This window comes from Lepidochelys kempii, chromosome 12 (assembly GCF_965140285.1).
Source record: "Lepidochelys kempii isolate rLepKem1 chromosome 12, rLepKem1.hap1, whole genome shotgun sequence".
Taxonomy (NCBI): domain Eukaryota; kingdom Metazoa; phylum Chordata; order Testudines; family Cheloniidae; genus Lepidochelys; species Lepidochelys kempii.
This window is the reverse complement of record NC_136391.1, coordinates 39,093,231-39,110,791: the sequence shown is the minus strand read 5'-3', so window position 1 is coordinate 39,110,791 and position 17,561 is coordinate 39,093,231. Positions and strand designations below refer to the sequence as shown.

At 49.9% G+C, this 17,561-nt stretch overlaps 1 protein-coding gene across 4 annotated transcripts in view; it reads right to left on the bottom strand.

The window, feature by feature from the left end:
* ZFPM1 (zinc finger protein, FOG family member 1) overlaps positions 1-13,200 on the bottom strand; it is a 127,255-nt gene extending 114,055 nt beyond the window's left edge. For 3 of the 4 annotated variants that reach the window (XM_073308170.2, XM_073308171.2, XM_078848138.1), the window contains exon 1: positions 314-615. In XM_073308170.2, coding sequence (XP_073164271.1) covers positions 314-353 — 40 coding nt within the window. In that variant the 5' untranslated portion in view covers positions 354-615. Of the gene's footprint in view, positions 1-313; positions 616-13,174 lie in introns of those variants that run through there. The other variant, XM_073308173.2, reaches the window with a different exon arrangement.
* Positions 13,201-17,561: the final 4,361 nt, after the last annotated feature.

The following is a 17,561-nucleotide window of genomic DNA, read 5'->3' as shown; positions in this document are numbered from 1 at the left end:
TAGCTGGGAAACAGAGCAGCGGTGGGAAGAGAGATCCACGGGCAGGAACAGCTGGTGCTAGGAGTGGCGGCGGCTGGGGGGGGGAAGGCTCTGGACTAGGATTCCCTTTGCCAGGGATTGGGAAGGATCCGGGTGTACTGACAGCTGGTGACTGGGGGGAGGGGCGGCCCAGGGACACTAACAGCTGGTGACTGGGCGGGAGGGGAAGGGGCGACCCAGGGGCACAAACCGGGCGGGCGGGGGGGGGGGGCAGGGCGCTGGGACTCAGGCTCCCTCTCCCTGCGGAGGGGAGGGCGCAAAGTTTGGCACTCACGTTTGATCTGCCTGGGGTTGCTCTGTTTCCTCCTGGACATTGCTCGGCAGTCAGCGTGCCCGGTCGCTGGCAACTCGGGAGGGCGGCAGGCACCCGGCTCTCATGCCCGCCAGGCGCTCCCAGGGCTGGGGAGGGAGGGTTCGGAGCCCCGGCGCGGGGAGACGGGCCCCGGGCTCCCAGCTGTGGCGCGGCTCCGTCCCGCGGGCTGGGAGGGGGGGACCCGGGCTCCCGCCGGCGGCCACTAGGGTCCGACTCGGATTTTTCTCAATGGAACCTGAAATGTAACAAACCCGCTGAACGTTCCATTCGGGGCGGGGCTTTCCCCGGCCGCTCGGAACGGCGGCCGCCCATAGGCCGCCGCCCTCCGGCTGGCCGCGCCCACCGGATGAGGCGGACACGCCGCGGCGGCGGCGGCGGGCTCCGGGGCGGGGCAAAGGGGGAGTCCTGGGGCCGGAGCTGAGGGATGCTCCAGTGGAGCGGAGCCGGGAGAAACGGGCGGAGGGGTGGCGGAGCAGGGCAAGTCTGAGCCCTGCGAGAAAGCGGGTTGGGTTCCTAGGCTAGGAAGCCGCGGGTGCCCCCCGGCAGGGGAATGTTGGGGGGCCGGGGAGGGGAGTTTCGGGGTGTTCCCCCCCATCAATGACAGGGGAGTTTAACAGCAAGGGTGAGGTAGTCTGGGATGCCTGAAGTAATTGGCACCAGCTGAGTGAGTTTCCTTATTTCTGTACACAAAAGAATAAATAAATCCCCCCATCTTGTTATAACCCCTCAGCTCTCTCCCTGTCCCCTCTTCCGGGCTCATCCTCCTCTCTCATCTAATATTCGGATTGTCAGTTCTTTGCAGTAAGTCCTGTGGCCCAGATTCCATTTACATCAATGGGAGATAGGCCCAGAAGCTATTTACACCTATGTCTATCTTTGTCCTCTCTGACACACCTAGCACTCCGGTGGGCTGCATAAAATAATTATTTGCTTAGCTTTTCACCTCTAGAGCACTTCACCACAAACCTAATAACCCTGCCATGAGGTAGGTCCGTATCGTTTTTCACCAGCGGCGAAACTGAGGCATAGAAAAGTGAAGTGGTTTGCCCAAGCCTATAGAGAAAGTCAGGGTCAACGCTGGGATAAGAACGCAGCAGTTCTTGGATCCCGGTCCATTGGACCCCACCTTTTCTGCGTATACTGTAAAGTGAGAACCAAAACAAGACTAAAGGGTGCTGCACTCAGGCATGGGCTGGTAACAGGTTATAGTGATGGAGAACTGCACTCGTTTTGCTTAGTCCAGCATTCCAACAGGACAGAATACAGAGGAAAAGGGAAGTCAAAAGGGGAGTATAAGAGAACCTGTGGTTCTGATATGGGAAGCCGGCAACACTTCTTGGACCTAATCCCTTGATTTCATCATTATGGCCTATGCACCACTCAATACTTTCTCTTTTGCTACCTCTCTGGTTACAACATACATACATCATCTATCTCCTCTACCCCTCCCAGGATGTAGCTTTGTCTCTTGTTTTCCTAGCACAGGTTGCTATAAATTCAGATGGGGTTTAGACCCACAGGCCTAGAGAAATGGCCAGTCAAAAGCACTTCAGAGCCATCCATTGAGGAAGGAGGAAGTCACCTCGTTGTAGCTAATGGGAGTCATCCTTTGCTCTTTGGCCTTTTACCCCTTTGGCTCCTGGAGTGAGGAACTGGACGGAGCATCCAACCAATGCTGGTCCTTGGGGCTAACTTTTCAGCCGTGGTTACAGTCATAAAAGTTGGGCAGTTGGGTGACTAGGAGCAGTTAATGTTCAAGGAGGGTAGAACATTTGTGGAATCAAAGGTGAACCACGCCAGCCAAATTCTGCTCTCAGTTATCCTTGTGCAATCTTACTGAAACCAGTGGGGTTCCACAGATGGGGAGGCTGGGCTTGGCCCACTGTTCCTAGACTGTTCAGCTTCAAACTCCTTAAATCCCTCAGATTTTTGACAATCTTATTTTCTCTCTCTAAACATTTTGCTTTAGAAGCAGAAAGCTGCCAGGGCTGCAATGCTGCGGGAGCTCTGAATTCTCAGCAGTAGTGCTGCTTTCTGACATTGCCAAGGACGAGTCTGCCAAGAGTTTGTTCTCCATCTGTCCCTCCTTTGCAGACTGGGCCGTTTTTGTCTCAGATCTGTTGTTTATCTGCCACTGTTCAGAATCCAAGCCTTAAGGGCAGAGAACTACTGTAGGCTTGTCTGTGCCTCTCCCACAGCTTGATCCTCGCAATAGTCATGGGAGGTAAGGAAGCACTATTGCTTTCATTTTACACATGGGAAACTGAGGCACAGAGAGGCAATGTCACTTGTTCAAAGTCACACAGTGAGTCAGTGACATAGGTGGGAACAAAATGCAAGAATTCTGACTCCCAGGCCCTGATCAAACAGCTTGATCAAGTGAGGTTTTAGCCCAGCAAATAGGAAACCCTATTTTATAAAACTCACTTAACTTTAGAAAAGGAAAGGTTAAAAAAACCTCAGTATGTTTAGTCTTGAGAAAAGAAGACTGCGGGCAGACCCTCATAAGAGACTTCAAATATATTACGGGCTGTTCTAAAGAGGGCTGTGATCAATTGTTCAGAGGTCCACTGAGGTAGGACAAGAAGTAATGGGCTTAATTGCAGCAAGGGAGATTTAGGTTAGATGTTAGGACAAACTTTCTAGCTATAAAGATAGTTATGCTCTGGAATAGGCTTCTGAGGGAGGCTGTGGAATCCCCATCATTGGAGGATTTTAAAAACAGGTGGGACAAACACCTGTCAGGGATGATCTAGGTTTACTTGGTCCTGCCTCAGCACCAGGGGCTGGACTTGATGAACTCTCAAGGTCCCTTCCAGCCCGACATTTCTGTGAGTCTATGAAATGAGAAGGGCCCCAAGGCCCTAAGCATCTCTATACAATACAATTTAAAACCACATTTAAAAAAAATTCAGTCCAGCCACTGCCTACATCCCCTATCCTTTTCTGATTATTCCCATACCAGCAACTACCCTTTTCAGCTTTCTGTGTCTCTCTGCCAACGACCCCAAATACACCAAAAATAAAGTCCTATTGTACAGGGCAAAAAATCATCAGGGTCTGCTCATTGTGTGAGCCTTGTGTTGCAACAGGATGCACAAAGGGAAAGTGACCAATAACCTCCTAAAACACACAACAAAGTAACTGCAGGCTGAGCCCATATGTTAGTTTGTTCCCACAGCTCAGATGCCAGTGCTGTCCGGAAATAGCTGTGAGCTAGGTGAGAGAGCATTCTGTGTAACGGGCATGCAAATGAGCACCCAGTGCATCCCATTTTCCTTTGAAATCTCCGTCCCCAGCATTGCTGCTTGCAAGCAGCCTTTGAACGGGAGACAAATTCAGCATATTCCACAGACGTGCTTCAAGGGCCTTTTCGGAGTCATCACTTCAACCATCAGTGAGGTTGTCTCCTGGCTTTTGGGGTATATATGGTACCGTTATGGGCACAATGGTAATCTTGCAAGCAGATAACAGGGTATGTGGATTCCTGCCATCATCGGAGAAAGACTGAAAGACTGTAGGCACTGCTGTCTCCAGTGCAGCAGGCAAATGCTCAGCACGGCAAGACTTGCTGACATTGATCAACGCTCCTCTTTTCTTTTCTTTTCTTTTTTTAAGGGTTTTTAATTAACATCCTGTTTCAATCATGAGTTTTAAGCACCACATGATTCCAGTAAAGAGGTCAGACTCGCCATGAGGATGTCAGAATGAATTAAGTTAGGGATTAGGAAGAGTTCCAAGGGGCGGAGAGAGATCTTGCTGTGGGAAATGGTTCACTGTCACTGCAGTTGTCAAATTCTGCTACCAAATTGGTCGGGGCCAGTCACCCGAAGCAGCCTGGGTAGCACATAGTCAGTGTTTGTCTTTATCCTTCTGCACATTTCAATTCAGCTTCTAGTCTTGCTGGTTGTAGGTTCACATTAAACTGCAGGGCCGACAGATCTCCTTCCAGTTCACGCAGGCGCTGTGGTCTCGATCCTGCCCCGACTTACACCCAGCAGCGGGACTACCCACGTGTGTCGAATTGAGCACGTGTGTAAATCCGTGCAAGACTGGGGCCCATGGGAGTTTCTCACACGTGGAGCTCGACTGTCCTCTGCACCAGCTCATGATCAATCAGGCATAACTCCGTCGAAGGTGGGAGCGGGAGGTACAATGGCGAAAGGGAGAGGAGAATCACGTCCATCCTCTTTAGAAAATTCTATTTAGCATCTTTACTTTGTATCAGAAGGGGCTAGAATCTCTCTATAGCCGCGGGTGTCAGACCTTCGGAGCACCATTATGACAGTAAGGAGCTTACTGGCAGGATGGAAGCCCAATTGGCTGTGGCCAATTTCCATATACATTGAGATAATTTCAGAAATAAATGCACAACGGTAACACTATTTACTGAGCACCTCGCCTGGTTGCTTACGCATGTGTCTCCCTTGACAGACAACGAGAGAAATTGCTTGGTTGACTACAACAGAAACAAAAACCACGCAGCTGCTGAGGTTTGTGCTCATACCGCAGCAGTGTGAGACAGAGAGAGCGAGAGAAAGACAGGGGAGGTGCCTTTAGCAACTGGGGAAAAGTCAGGGGTCCCACAGACAATACAGCAAATGCATGTAGCCCAGGGACCAAATTCAGTACACACCCTGGTGTAAATGCAGTGTGACTCCACAGTGTGACAGTGCAAAGTGATCGCGGAAAGTGTGTCGCTTATCAATATTTTCCTTTTCACTTAGACACGAAACTCATCCATGTTTGCAACTGTTTTGGTTCAGTCACAACAACCTGAGAGAACACGAGCGACCTTAACCAAGGGTGAGGACAAGGCTGAGGCTAATCAGATACCAAGTGCTGGCTCTGGGGCAGAAATGCAGGAATAAATGGCTTCAAGGAATCTGTGTTGTTTGGACTGTCACAGCATGGGCCTATTTCTACCAGCCGTGAGCAAAGGGAGGAGCAGCTGAGGGTTGAAGGTGATGGTAAGACTGGGTTTCCATTATACCTTCTACTGTTATTTTGGCCCGGATCCTGCAAAGACTTGGGCACATGTTTAGCTTTACTACTTGGAGTAGGCCCATTGATTTCACTCATGGTAGTGAAGTTAAGCATGTCTTTGCAGGATTGGGGCCTTACTGCCTTCTCGCCCATGAGTGTATATTAAATGGAGGTTGGTAGGACAAACATTTGCCCTCCAGCTCAATGAATCATAGAATATCAGGGTTGGAAGGGACCTCAGGAGGTCATCAACTCCAACCCCCTGCTCAAAGCAGGACCAATCCCCAACTAAATCATCATTCTGTTTTCAAAACCCATGCATTGTTGCGTTTCTTTCCAAAAATCACCACTTCCTTGTTATTGTTGGGGGCTTGTTCCTTGTTTTAAATCAATGGCAACTGTATTGATGAGCAGCCCTGTAACAACAAAACAGCCCACAGAGCTCTGCCATCAGCAGCATCCCTACAAAAACAAAGCGCAATGTGGAACCCAGCATGCGTGACCAATCCTGTAATTGTGAGTCAACATGCACTGCCCCGTGCCTGTGGGCGACCCGACAATAACAAAGCAGTCCTCAAATCCTCAGCCAGTGTGACTACATCCCAGTACTCGCAAGCAACCCAACAATGACAAACCAGAGCATGTAGCCTGATACTCCTGAGAGCAACCCTGCAATACCAAACCAGTGAGCATGCATTGGGACGGAAAACACACCCTGACAGAATGAAACAGGTTTTATTCCTTAGAATTGTACATTCCTTGCCAGGGTCCTTTTAATTGGCCCAGCTCACTTTTGGCATTACACCAAGGCCTGTCAGATCCCCAAGGCCTACGAAGCTGCAGCTGCTTTGGACAAGTGCGTCTCACCAAAGACCAAATCCTGGGGTTTCTGCATGATTGTGATAGACGCCCTCCAGCCCCTTGTGTTCCCAAACCCCTCTTACTCCCTGCACCAAATGGGGCTCAGGCTTTGTAATCTCCGCAGCGGGCGGCCCAATCCTGCCAATGGGCCATAGCAGCCAATCGGTTCCAGTTACCTTCATCGAGGTGCGGCTGATCTTGCAGACTTTGGTGCTGCACATTCACTAGGGACATGAACCACAGATAATGGTTCTGACAGCAAGGCTAGCTGCACGGCCTCTGTGTGCAAGTGTGAGTGTGTGTGTGCGTGTTTGTGCTTTTCCCTGCTCAAGTCGTGTTTGCAGAGCGACTGTTCTCATGTAACAGAATAAACAGAATGTTTTCCAGAGGAGTGAATTACACGCCTGCAGTGCAGAGATAATTTGCCAGCAGCCCTGATTCCCGTTGTGCGGGAGGTGACATCTTTTTATGGAGCTGTGTACATTTGTATTAGTGCCCATTAATCTGTAGTGATATTATTAGAGAGACAGAGCGAGCGAGCGAGACTGTGTTGATGGAAGAATGTAACGGGAAAGGCCAGCCGCGGCTGCGCTTCAGCGGGGGGTGCGGGCAGGGCCACGCGGCGAGCCCTGGGTGTATTTTGGAACGCTGACCTGCACTGAGTTTGGTCGGACCCAACGGGGCCCTCATAACATGGGGGCATGGGGCAGGCCTCACCCGTGCAGAACCGTCTCGGTGAATATGCAGTGAAGTCACGAGAACAGTCTCCCCCCGCCCCCAAGGATTCTGCCCATTCGCTCTGAAGCTGCAGACTCACACTCACACACACACACACACTCAATTCGCTGCCAGAGAGTGATGTAGAACGTGCTGCCACCTTCTGGCCAGGCCAATTTTCACTCGTGTGTGAGATTCATCCCAGGGCCTTGGTTTGTTCCTAAAGGCTGGACAATTCCCTGCCAAACCCTTAATGGTAGTTCAGAGGCTTTTCAAGCGGTTTAATCTGAATTTGCAGTGACTGCCTCAAACGCCTTTTCTCACCTGTGCACGAATTGGTGCCACGTGCGCCTCTCCTCGTGACAAACGCAGCCCAAAGAAAGGCATGGCTGTGTCAGTACCGAGGCCAAAGGGACGCTCTGCAGAGACAAGAGATGGTAGGTTCCTTGACCAGAGCCGTGTCATCTTATAAGTTTATAAAGTACCCAGCATAATGGGGACCCAGTCCTGATTGGTGGCTATGCCCTCTGCTGCAACATCTTTATTTATAATAAGCTAATTCATCCTAGGGGGAAAAACACCCAATCCCTCCCTGGTGTTGTAACATACCCCACTTACAAACATCCGCTGGGTGCTGTGCTGGTCTATGATCGTAAGAAACCAGAAAGGTTTCAGGTAAACCAAAAAACAGCAATGCAGATGACTCTGGCCTGTATTAAAAGAGCAGTGGCAGCATCTACATCCCCGTGGTTAATGTTCTGACACAAGCTAAAATGGCAACACAACGTTGTGTAGCCGAGTCCACATGGGAGGGTGATGCTGTTTCAACTAAGTCAGTACAAACCTGTGTGCCAGCAAGGCCTCTGTAATACCAGCCTGCCAGCCCCATGGAATACTTGGGCTGCTTTTCACTGCTTCTACGGGGAAAGCTTGGTCCTGCTCTCATTTGCCCCAGCGTAAATCTGGACTAAACAACACCGACATCTAGGTTGGCAGCCTGTTACCCTACTGGAATTTGACCAGGAAACAGGGGTAACAGCTCTAACTTTGGGGGGAAAGTGCCAGGGGTTCTTTCATGACCACATTCAATGGTCTCAGGTTATTGCCATCTGCAAAAGCTGGCGAGTCCACCAGCGCAGTGTCTCCTGATGTTCTTCGGGGACAGGAGTTCACAACGGACTCAGAGGCCAAAGTGACACCACTTCCCGCAACACCGAGGCTTCCTTTGTTGTCTCCAATCCAGCTACTGACCAGACCAGACCTGATGCGCGATCTGCTGAGATCACAGCTGGAGGTGGCGTGGCTGAGGATCGGCTACAACCAACATACACGGGGAGTGCCATAGCTTTCATGTTTTCTTCTTTATCTCACTCTTTCTTCCTGAGATCTTCTGTAGCACCAATGTGCAGCAATGGTATTCCCTGGGAGCCGCCTTCCGCTAGCTGATTCCTGGAGGGATTTGCAGGCATTTCTGCCCAACAGCAGATTGTCCCTTCGCTTCTAAATGCTGTGATCACCAAAGGCAACTCTCGCTCTCTCTCATATTCTGCCCAACAACTACCCCCCTTCTCTTGCAATCCTCGCAAACAACATTCTCCTCTCCTGGTGCAACCTCAGTGACATCTCCCTGTACGTTAAATGAAGATGCATTAGCAACAATGAGGTGAGACGTGTTCCCCTACGAGTACGAGCGTAATTAATCACTGGAACAATTTACCAAGGGTCATGGTGGATTCTCCATCACTGACAGTTTTAAATCAAGATGGGATGTTTTACTAAAAGATCTGCTCCAGGAATTATTTTGGAGCAGGTCCATGGCCCGTGCCATACAAGTGTGTGTGTGTGTGTGGAGGGGTGGGGGGGAAGACTAAACAATCACAGTGGTGCCTTCTGGACTTAGAATCTGTGTGTGTGTGTGTGGGTGCGTGCACGCACGCATGTGTAGTTTGCTGTTACTGACGTTTAGCTCCACAGCCTGGAGACGTACAGGACGTGCGGCTGGATGCCTTTTGTCTTGGAGGTGATTTATTACTATGATCATAGAGTCATACTGTAGATGCCAGAGATGGAAGAGACAGGCTCATCCCGAGAGTCAAGTGATGCTATTCAAGTCCAGGCACTAAGTCTTTCTTGGCAGGATAGTCAAAGGTGCGGAGGGTTGGTGATTTCCATTGATGCTAATGGGAGTTATGGGTGCTCACTCCCATGGCTTAGGTCAGCTATAAATGGCCAGTGATGGCTAGCCCTGGTTTTCTTTGTCAGTAAAGTGTGTGTAGGGGGAGTGGGAGATAGATTAACCATGACTAATTTGGAATGAAGGCCCATTTTTAACTCTAGAATATATTTAGTCTCCTAAAATAAAACCCCTTTAGCCTTTGATGGCAGCTTCACGCCCATGGTACCTCTCGTCATACCCAACGCATTGTGGAGGAGCTTAAAGCCCTAAAGCTAGAAGAGTTAGGCGTGCGGCTTAGAAGCCAGGTCAGCTGAATTCTGTGTGCACTTTTGGGAGCAAACAGCTGCTGTGGGAAGTACTGGATTTGCAAAGGAATAGAGCTGAGCAAATAACAGAGATTCTCACAGTTCAATCCTAGCCAGCCTGCTTGGGTGCTACTCATAGGGCTTTTTATTCACAGGTTTGCAAGCATTTGGCTGCGCCGAGCAAGGCGTTATGCATGAGAATGGCTGTGGAAAGGAAAAGCAACGTGAACATATTGCACCCAAAACGTTCAGACAGCCGTTTTGACATCTCTCTCTCTCTCTTTTTCTTTTTTGCTCTGCACAATAGCTCTGTCGCCCATTCTGAACGTTGGCTGATGACGTGTGAACAGGAAAAGGGCCCTCCCTGTTTGTTTTTGTCCCCAGAGGCTAAACATATCAAATAACATATACGTAACGTCACATGCCATGGGTGACCAATCGCACAGTGCAACTGAACACTGAGCAGTTCACAACTGAACCAGAAGCTAGTGTTCACTTGTGTGAAATATTTGGCACAATGGTTGTGAACAGCAACAACCCCCCCCCCCCCCGTAAAGATCACAGTCAGGTTGTGGACAGAAAAGCGGGCTGCACTGGTCAATTCAATTATTTGCTGTGCATAATTTGCTTGGGCATAAAACTTTTCCAGTTGCTTTCTTGAGTTCTCTATGCAATGAACATAACATTTGAGAGCATTCGTTTCCATTTGTCGTCTAAAAAGGAAGAGAGGGGTTCAAATGCCCTGCAAGAGAGATGGATCTTGGCCCAGGGGCACTGAGAATGCTGGCTACATGCCATCCTCTGTGTGTGCCCTCCAGCGATCAAGCACTGCAAAGGCCATTATCTACAGCTGTGCATCCTCACCAGTGCCAGGGGAAATCCCAACTCAAGCTAGTGCTGACTGGGGCAGCATTAACTTATGCAAGCTCCCCACCTCTGCGCACTACAATTCCCCCTCCCCGTGCCGGGGTTTGAGTAGCAGTGGTATTTAGGGAAGATCATGGCTGCCGGGCTCACTCAGGACTAGAGGGGCCGGGGAGGGGTTGTGGCAATGTGGAGGTACAGGGCTTCTCCAGACAGAACTGGGCTTTGCTCAGTCTTAGGAAAATCGGCCTGAATCCCTGGCCCTGTAGGGCCTGGAGAGGGTGGCACCCCCACCGACCTCCCCAGACAGGAGGATGGCAAGGAAAGGCTTCAAGTGCAAATTCATAAAGTTTCCGAAGTGGGAAAAACCCACTAAGAGAACAATGTGGCACAGCCCTTTCCCCCTTAGTACTGGTGCGCATGGTTGCCAACTTTCCCGCAGTAAATAAGCACCCCGACTTTCGCAATAAGCCAAAAACCAAGCGAATCCCATTTCACAACAAGGCCAAAACAAGCCAATCCCTAAGAACCCCAAGACTCCGTGTGACTAGATCCCCCTGGCGTGCAGTCTGGGCCTGTGGCGGGCCCGCTGTGCACCCCTGACTCTCTCCCCTCCTTGCCCCTGCTTGCCGGGAGCTGATCAAAAAAAAGAAGCAACAAGCCACAACAAGCCAAAAACTAGCCAACAAGCCACTCACAAGCCAATTAAGCCAAAATCAAGCCCAATTTCTGCGTTTTTTGCACAGGTTTGGCATGTCTGCTGGCGCATCATCTCACCTGCCTTTTGATCCCAAATTCCAAAACAATACAGGATGCAAAATCCTGGGCTGGATGCTCCACTGGTGTAAATCAGGAGAGTGCCAGTGGAGTTGGGGGTGGGGGGCAGATCCCTAGCGAGGATGAATCGGCGCAGCTCCTGTTTTAGTCAATGGGCCGGATCCCCAGCAGTGTAAGTTAGCAGGGTTCCGCCGGAGTCAATGGAGCTCCATCAATTGACACCAGCGGAGGATCAATGAAACTCCACTGATTGACACCAGCTGAGGACCTGCCCCTCTGTCCCTAGTTACAGATAGCGTCGGGTCAGCGTCTCCTATGTCTGCTCAGATCTGAACCTCATCTGACCTCCTAGTTACACCTATTGCAGCTCTTCCCACACACAGCCTCTCCCCCTGCCTCCCCCGACACAAGTCTCTCTTCTCCCGGGTAGCCGCTGCACAACTAGAGTTAATCTTTCGCTGCAAAAAGCAAACCAGCTTTTCCTTTCTCATTGGAATTATGTTGGTGGAGGCCTGCAATCTTCTAAGTGTCAAATGCACCAGAGCCGCTCGGTGATAATGCAGGTCTCAGCAAACTCAAGGGCTTCAGGGAGCTGAGTCTGACTGATGGATGGGGGGGTTCTTTTTCCCAGGCAAGAGCTCCGATCTGGGAGGCTCCCCTGCTCCAGCAGGGGTCCTGTCGTGCTGCTTATTATGCACAAGCCATTTTCTGAGCTGAAATGTGAGGGGCGCTCAGGTTGCACGGCTCAGAGGAGATAAAAATGACACATTTTGCCTGCAAAAGGGAAAGTAGAAAATCAAGTATCTCCCCATCTGTAAATATTTCCTTGTCTCCTGCCCAAAACCACAGAACCAAAGCCTACACTAGCATCAGAGGTTTGCTGTCCCTGGGGCATGGCAGGGGTCAGAGTTATGGGAGGGAGGAGTCAGACAGATCAGATTCACATGCTGCTAATGCTATCCTGAATGAAAGTTAATAGTGGTCCGGATCTAGACACACTGGGCACAGTTTTGCTCTCAGTTACACCCTGCAATGAAATCCTGAGCTGCAGATGACAGGTACAGTTAGTACCAGATGAATCACACACAACTGAGAGGACAGGACTAGAACACTGGGCCTTGAGCGCCAGAACCCGCAGGCACCTGCCACTGGAACTAAAGGAGCACCCTGTTCCTGGGCCATGCTGCCAGGGTCCAGGGGTTTTAAGAGTTTAGGAGTTGCAGCGGTCAGCGATGCAATGCCTAACTGATTTAGGAGCCTAACTCTCATTTTCAGAAGTGATTCGATCCCATCCACTGTCAATGAGACGTTGGCTCTTAAGCACCTCAAACCCCATTGAAAATGAGACTTGGGCTCCTAAATCACTTAGGCATTGCAATGCTGACTGCAGCAACACCTCAATATCTTTGAAAATCGGGGCCTAGGTCACTCACCCTTGTTGTGGGGCAGTCACCGGAGGGCATTGTCACACGCCCCATCCCTCCCCACCCCCAGAGGCAGACTCCAGTCTTATAGCATAGACAGACTCCTCTGCCCAGGTAGGACGGGGGCCGGCTCCAGTATATTAAGACAATCAGAACAACTGACCAACCGCATAAAACCCCGACGTTTCCGTGCCCTGCAGCTAAACCTGTTGCTTTCCGCCGAGCTGTTTTTGAGGCACTGCCATAATGAATCTGGAGGAGGAAGAAAAATGCAAGAGCAAACAGGAATGAAATATTCCTCTCTCTGGAGGGTTTGTAGCCCTGGTGAAATATAGTCGAGACAAAGCATAAAGATCCTATTTCCAACTCTATAATATTTCCTGCCAAAACAACTAAAACGTGATGCTCTAAATTTTCTGCAAAATTCTTCTGAGGTTATTTTTCCCTTAAATTAAGCCATACTAATTATTTTCAGCCGGCTTTATCTCCACTCTGCAACACACCAGGAGGGTGCAGGCGGCAAGCATTTTAAGCCTCCATAAACAAAAGAGTAGTTTGGAAAATAATTCTATCAATTAATCAAATTAATCCTGCAGTTTTCGTTACAAGCCCCAAGTGGCAGGGATTCTAGCCTGCGGTTATGAGCTATCTCTCACTGACAGCGTTTAAATGTTATGATTGCAACAATAATTAAAGAATATAATATGCTCACGCTTTGTGCCAGCCTCCTACCTTCAGACCTCAGTGCTGTGCCGGCAGAGGTCACCTTGAGGACAAACTGATACTGACCAAATTATGCCAGATGCGTCCCTCTCCCTCACGGACAAGACACCAGCATCATTCCATGTCATTCCCTTCCAAGCTCTGAAATGCAGTAGCAGCTTGTTGATCTGCACATCACTAAACCTCATAAACTATGCAAAAACATTGGGGGGCTCTTTGCAAACCGTTCAGAGATTTTAAAGCCAAATCAGCTTGTGGGATTATCTAGTCTGATCTCCTGTATAACAGAAGCCAGAGAATTTTATCCCGTTACCCCTGCACTGAGCCCAATAATGTGAGTTTGCCTGAAATGTATCTTCCAGAAAGGCAACCAGTCTAGATTTTAAGACCTCCAGAGTTGGAGAAAATCTACCACCTCCCAGTAGATAGGAGAGTGACTCAGGTTTCTTTACATTTCCACAATGACAGCATCAGACATTCAAACTAAAGTGCACTTGACCAAATGAAATGAACAAAGGGGTGCTAAGATGCATAGCCCTGGCTCATTGTGTTGTTTTTGTTGACCTGCTTGTTAATGTGCCAAATTCATTCATTTGCAGTGCGCGTCCGAGTCTTTAGTGAGGGCGTGCTGCACAAGCAGGGAAATAGCACCAAACTCCCCTGGGACGTCTTACTGATGAAGTTTAAAGGCCACTGCTGGCCAGCCCCACACAAGGTCAGGATTCCCCAGCTTGGTGTTAGTATAAGGACCAAACCTGAGGCTCAGATATGGGCCAGTATTCCGGAACCTGGTGGTAATATGGCCCAGCGGTCCAAAACCTATTGTTAAGTAACAATAGACAATATCTCTCTAACTGCCATCTAAGTAACGTTGTTATATATTGGACTTGTATGAATCATACATGACTATGTATGATCTCATGTGTGATCATTCCATACACATATATGTAACTTACATACCTGATAAGATAGCACACATGAGGCACATAGGTCCTTTCCATATGGATTGAGTCCCCCAAGCTTGGTGGCATTCACGTGGGCTTTGATTTGGCCCTGACAGAGATCTGAAGCCCAGAGTCAGAGATCTGGTTTTGTTCCACGTCTATTTTTTTCTGCATTTGAGGCAGCAGGTTACCTCAACCCCCTTTCTTCTCCCTACCCGTCCTTGTGCAAACTGGCCTGGCACCAGCTGGTTCCTCTAAGTGTCACGTGCACCATGGTTGTCTCTGGGGAGATGTGATCATTCGCTGAGCTGATCATGGACCCGTACAGCTGCGACTGTTCACTGCATTATCAGTTTCAATGGGACCTGCGCCTCTAAATCCAGTAGGCAGCTTTGAAGACTTCATGCATCATAAGCCCTACTCTCTGGGCTCTGGGGAACCCGCCTATATGAACAGTGTGTCATGCCATCAACTAGACACTGTTCCAGTCGTCTTAGGAACCAACGTTTCTCTGAGGCTCCCTCCCCATTTTAGGAAAAATGCTGGCAACACCAATTCATGTTGGGGATCGGGCTGAACGTTAACTGATGTGAACTATCCGTCTGGTAGCTACCATCTCTCCTGTTTCTTGGACAGCTCCCAGTGATACCTCCAAGTGGTGGGAACATCAGCATGACTGCATGTCCTTGAATTCCACTCGCAGCCTGTTCCCTGGGGCTGCAGGGGTCACAGTACTGAACACTCGGGGCTCATGGCACTCCAATATCAGGAGAGGCATGGCACAATGGTTAGAGCAAGACAGCCGGAAGTCAGGAGATTGGGTAATGCTCCTGGCTCTTCCAGTGACTTGCTGCATGATCTGGGACGAGGCACTTAATCCTTCTGCCCTTCAGCCCCACTGCTATTTCCGTCCAACCATGACCTGGAACCTCCGCTCCCCTCTACTGCTCACTATTGCAGTCACCCACCCAGCACTGCCAGTTCACCTCATTCCTGACCAACAGCCCCCTCTGCCATTCCAGACCTGGCCCCCTCCTTTCTCAGCTCTGCAGATGCCCCTCAATCTTGACCTGCAACCCCCTTGCTATTCCAGCCCTGGGGTCAGCTACAGAGCTGATTCACCTCCATACTACCGAGGGGAGGATTTTCTACAGAATTCATTACCAGGCAAATTAAGGCTGCTCCCTGAGGTCCCTACTGGACTGAAGGAATCTTCTGCTCTTTTCCTCTTCCTGGTAGAGAGGCTCTGTCCGGGACAGACACGTCTCTGTCTTGTCTTTCCCTCTCCCTTATTCATTCAGCTGTGGTGGAAAGGCTCAACCCATAGGCAGACCCTGCTCACCCACCGATGATTTGTTTCGCACCCCTATCCCCGAGTTTGGGGAGCTGCACTGCTCCAGAACAGGCTCGTGGCTGGAGAGGTGATCACTGCAGGGGCTGTGTCCTGACCTGCTCCAGGCTTTGGAGATGAGGACAGACAGGTGGAAGTGGACTGGATGCCAGTGGCAGCATCGAGCACAGGGATGATGGACTCACAGCAGCCTGCCCCAATAAGGACGCTGGCTGCGACTTTCTGGGCAAGCGGTAGCCCCCGTTACAGTGAGTTACACTAACCTGGTCCAGAGGTGATGAGTGCCTGGCTCACTGTGGCCAAATCCCCATCCCGGAGGAAGGGCAGATGTTCCCAAGCCAGCCGGACGTGGAAGAAGGTATATATATATATTTTTTTTAATCATGAAGGATATTTGACCATCTAAGCTAAGTGCTGACTCAAGCAGGATGCTGGGGCGTTGCATCACTTAGACAAAGGGGGAGCAGGCATCCTCAAGGGAAGGGGAGGACAATGACCTGGCCAATTATTCCAAATTTCCCATTACACAAAGTTTCCTATTACTTTGGTCTTGCCTGGGTTGCCTTTAAGCCAGCTGCTTTTTATCCAGGTAGCTATCTCCTTTGGGCAGTGTGACTTCCTTGTGATGGTGTTGGTTGCATCCATGGAAGAAGAGACACTCAGCTGGGTGAGATAGGTGCACTGCTGGCAGAAGAGTCCATGGAGAGATAGCGAGATGCCCAGTGATCTTATGTGGCTATTGAAGCAGACCGTAACGCTCCATTGCACTCTGCAGATGAAGGACTTCAGGGGTGAAAAGCAGTTGCCCATCACCACACTTTGGGGTCGTGATGGAATGACTCAAGCCAGTGTAGTACTCCAGCTACATCACGTAAGTCGGGCAGCAGTACGTTGTGGTCGAAACTCAAGTAGGATAAGCACTGAGCTGTGGCCTCCATCCATTGTCATGAGGAGGCTGTCTTGGCTGTCGAAGGCTGAGCCGGTCTGAAACCTGATTGTGAGGCATCCAGGATGCTGGTCGCTGTCACACATTGTTGTCACATTGGTTGACACACCTTTCTGAATGACTTGGCCTAGGAATGGGAGGACTGATACTAGGCAACAGTGGGAGAGCTTTTCTGCACCAAGCATTGGCTTTAGAGGATCAGGTGGGTTTCTCAAACAGGGTCACTTCTCGGAAGGCGGTACTGATCCTTTCTGTTAGGAATTGTTCTCTGCTAGCTGTCATAGCTGGGAGCGACATGGCTCTGCTGCAGCTCCATTACCCCTTAGGGCTTCTCGCACATCGTTCTGGGTGACCAGGCTGAGCAACGGCTGGAGGTGGGGCTGGAGGAGGGGCCAGTGCAATGATACCCACTAGGATACAATGACTAGCGAGGGCTGAACCTCAGAAGGGTTGTTTTTGTTTGAGATAAGCATGCAGAAGTTTAGATGCTGCATAGTCTAACTTACTGGGGCTGCAAATCTGGCCTGGGATAATCATGTGGTCTCACAAGATTCCAAGCGCCTACTTCCGGCAGTGCAGCTGGGTGACCTGTGGGATCGTACTCTCTTCTTGCTGCAGGTCAGATCCTTGATACTACTAAAAGGGCAGTGGAGTGTGAAAGTGAAAAAATAATGAGACAAAAGTTAACTGTCCCCACTTATCTGATCTAAACCAGTTTGGCCACCTGCAAAAACGACAAGGGCAGTCAAAAGCCTCATGCGTCAGGGCATAAGCTATGGGTCAGGTAGAAATTCTCTTGTGCCCCTTCTGGTATTTCAGACACAGGTGCATTATGGGGGATTTTTCCTGAAGCACCTGCCATTGCTAGAAATAAGCTATCAAACTAGATGAACCATTGATCCGCTCTGGTGTAGCAGTTCCACAGTTCTAGTTACTGGACTCATGGATACCATGGTCATGAATGGGGGGTATATAAACCTACATAGATAAATGGGGCCATGTCACACAGTGATTTAGTGCATGTAAACTGTGGGCTGCAGACTCAGGTACAGTGAAGGTGAAGGAGGTAGAAAAAAGACACAGGAGCATTAAAAACATAGGACAAAATAGACTCTTTTAATTTTACGTCCCACAA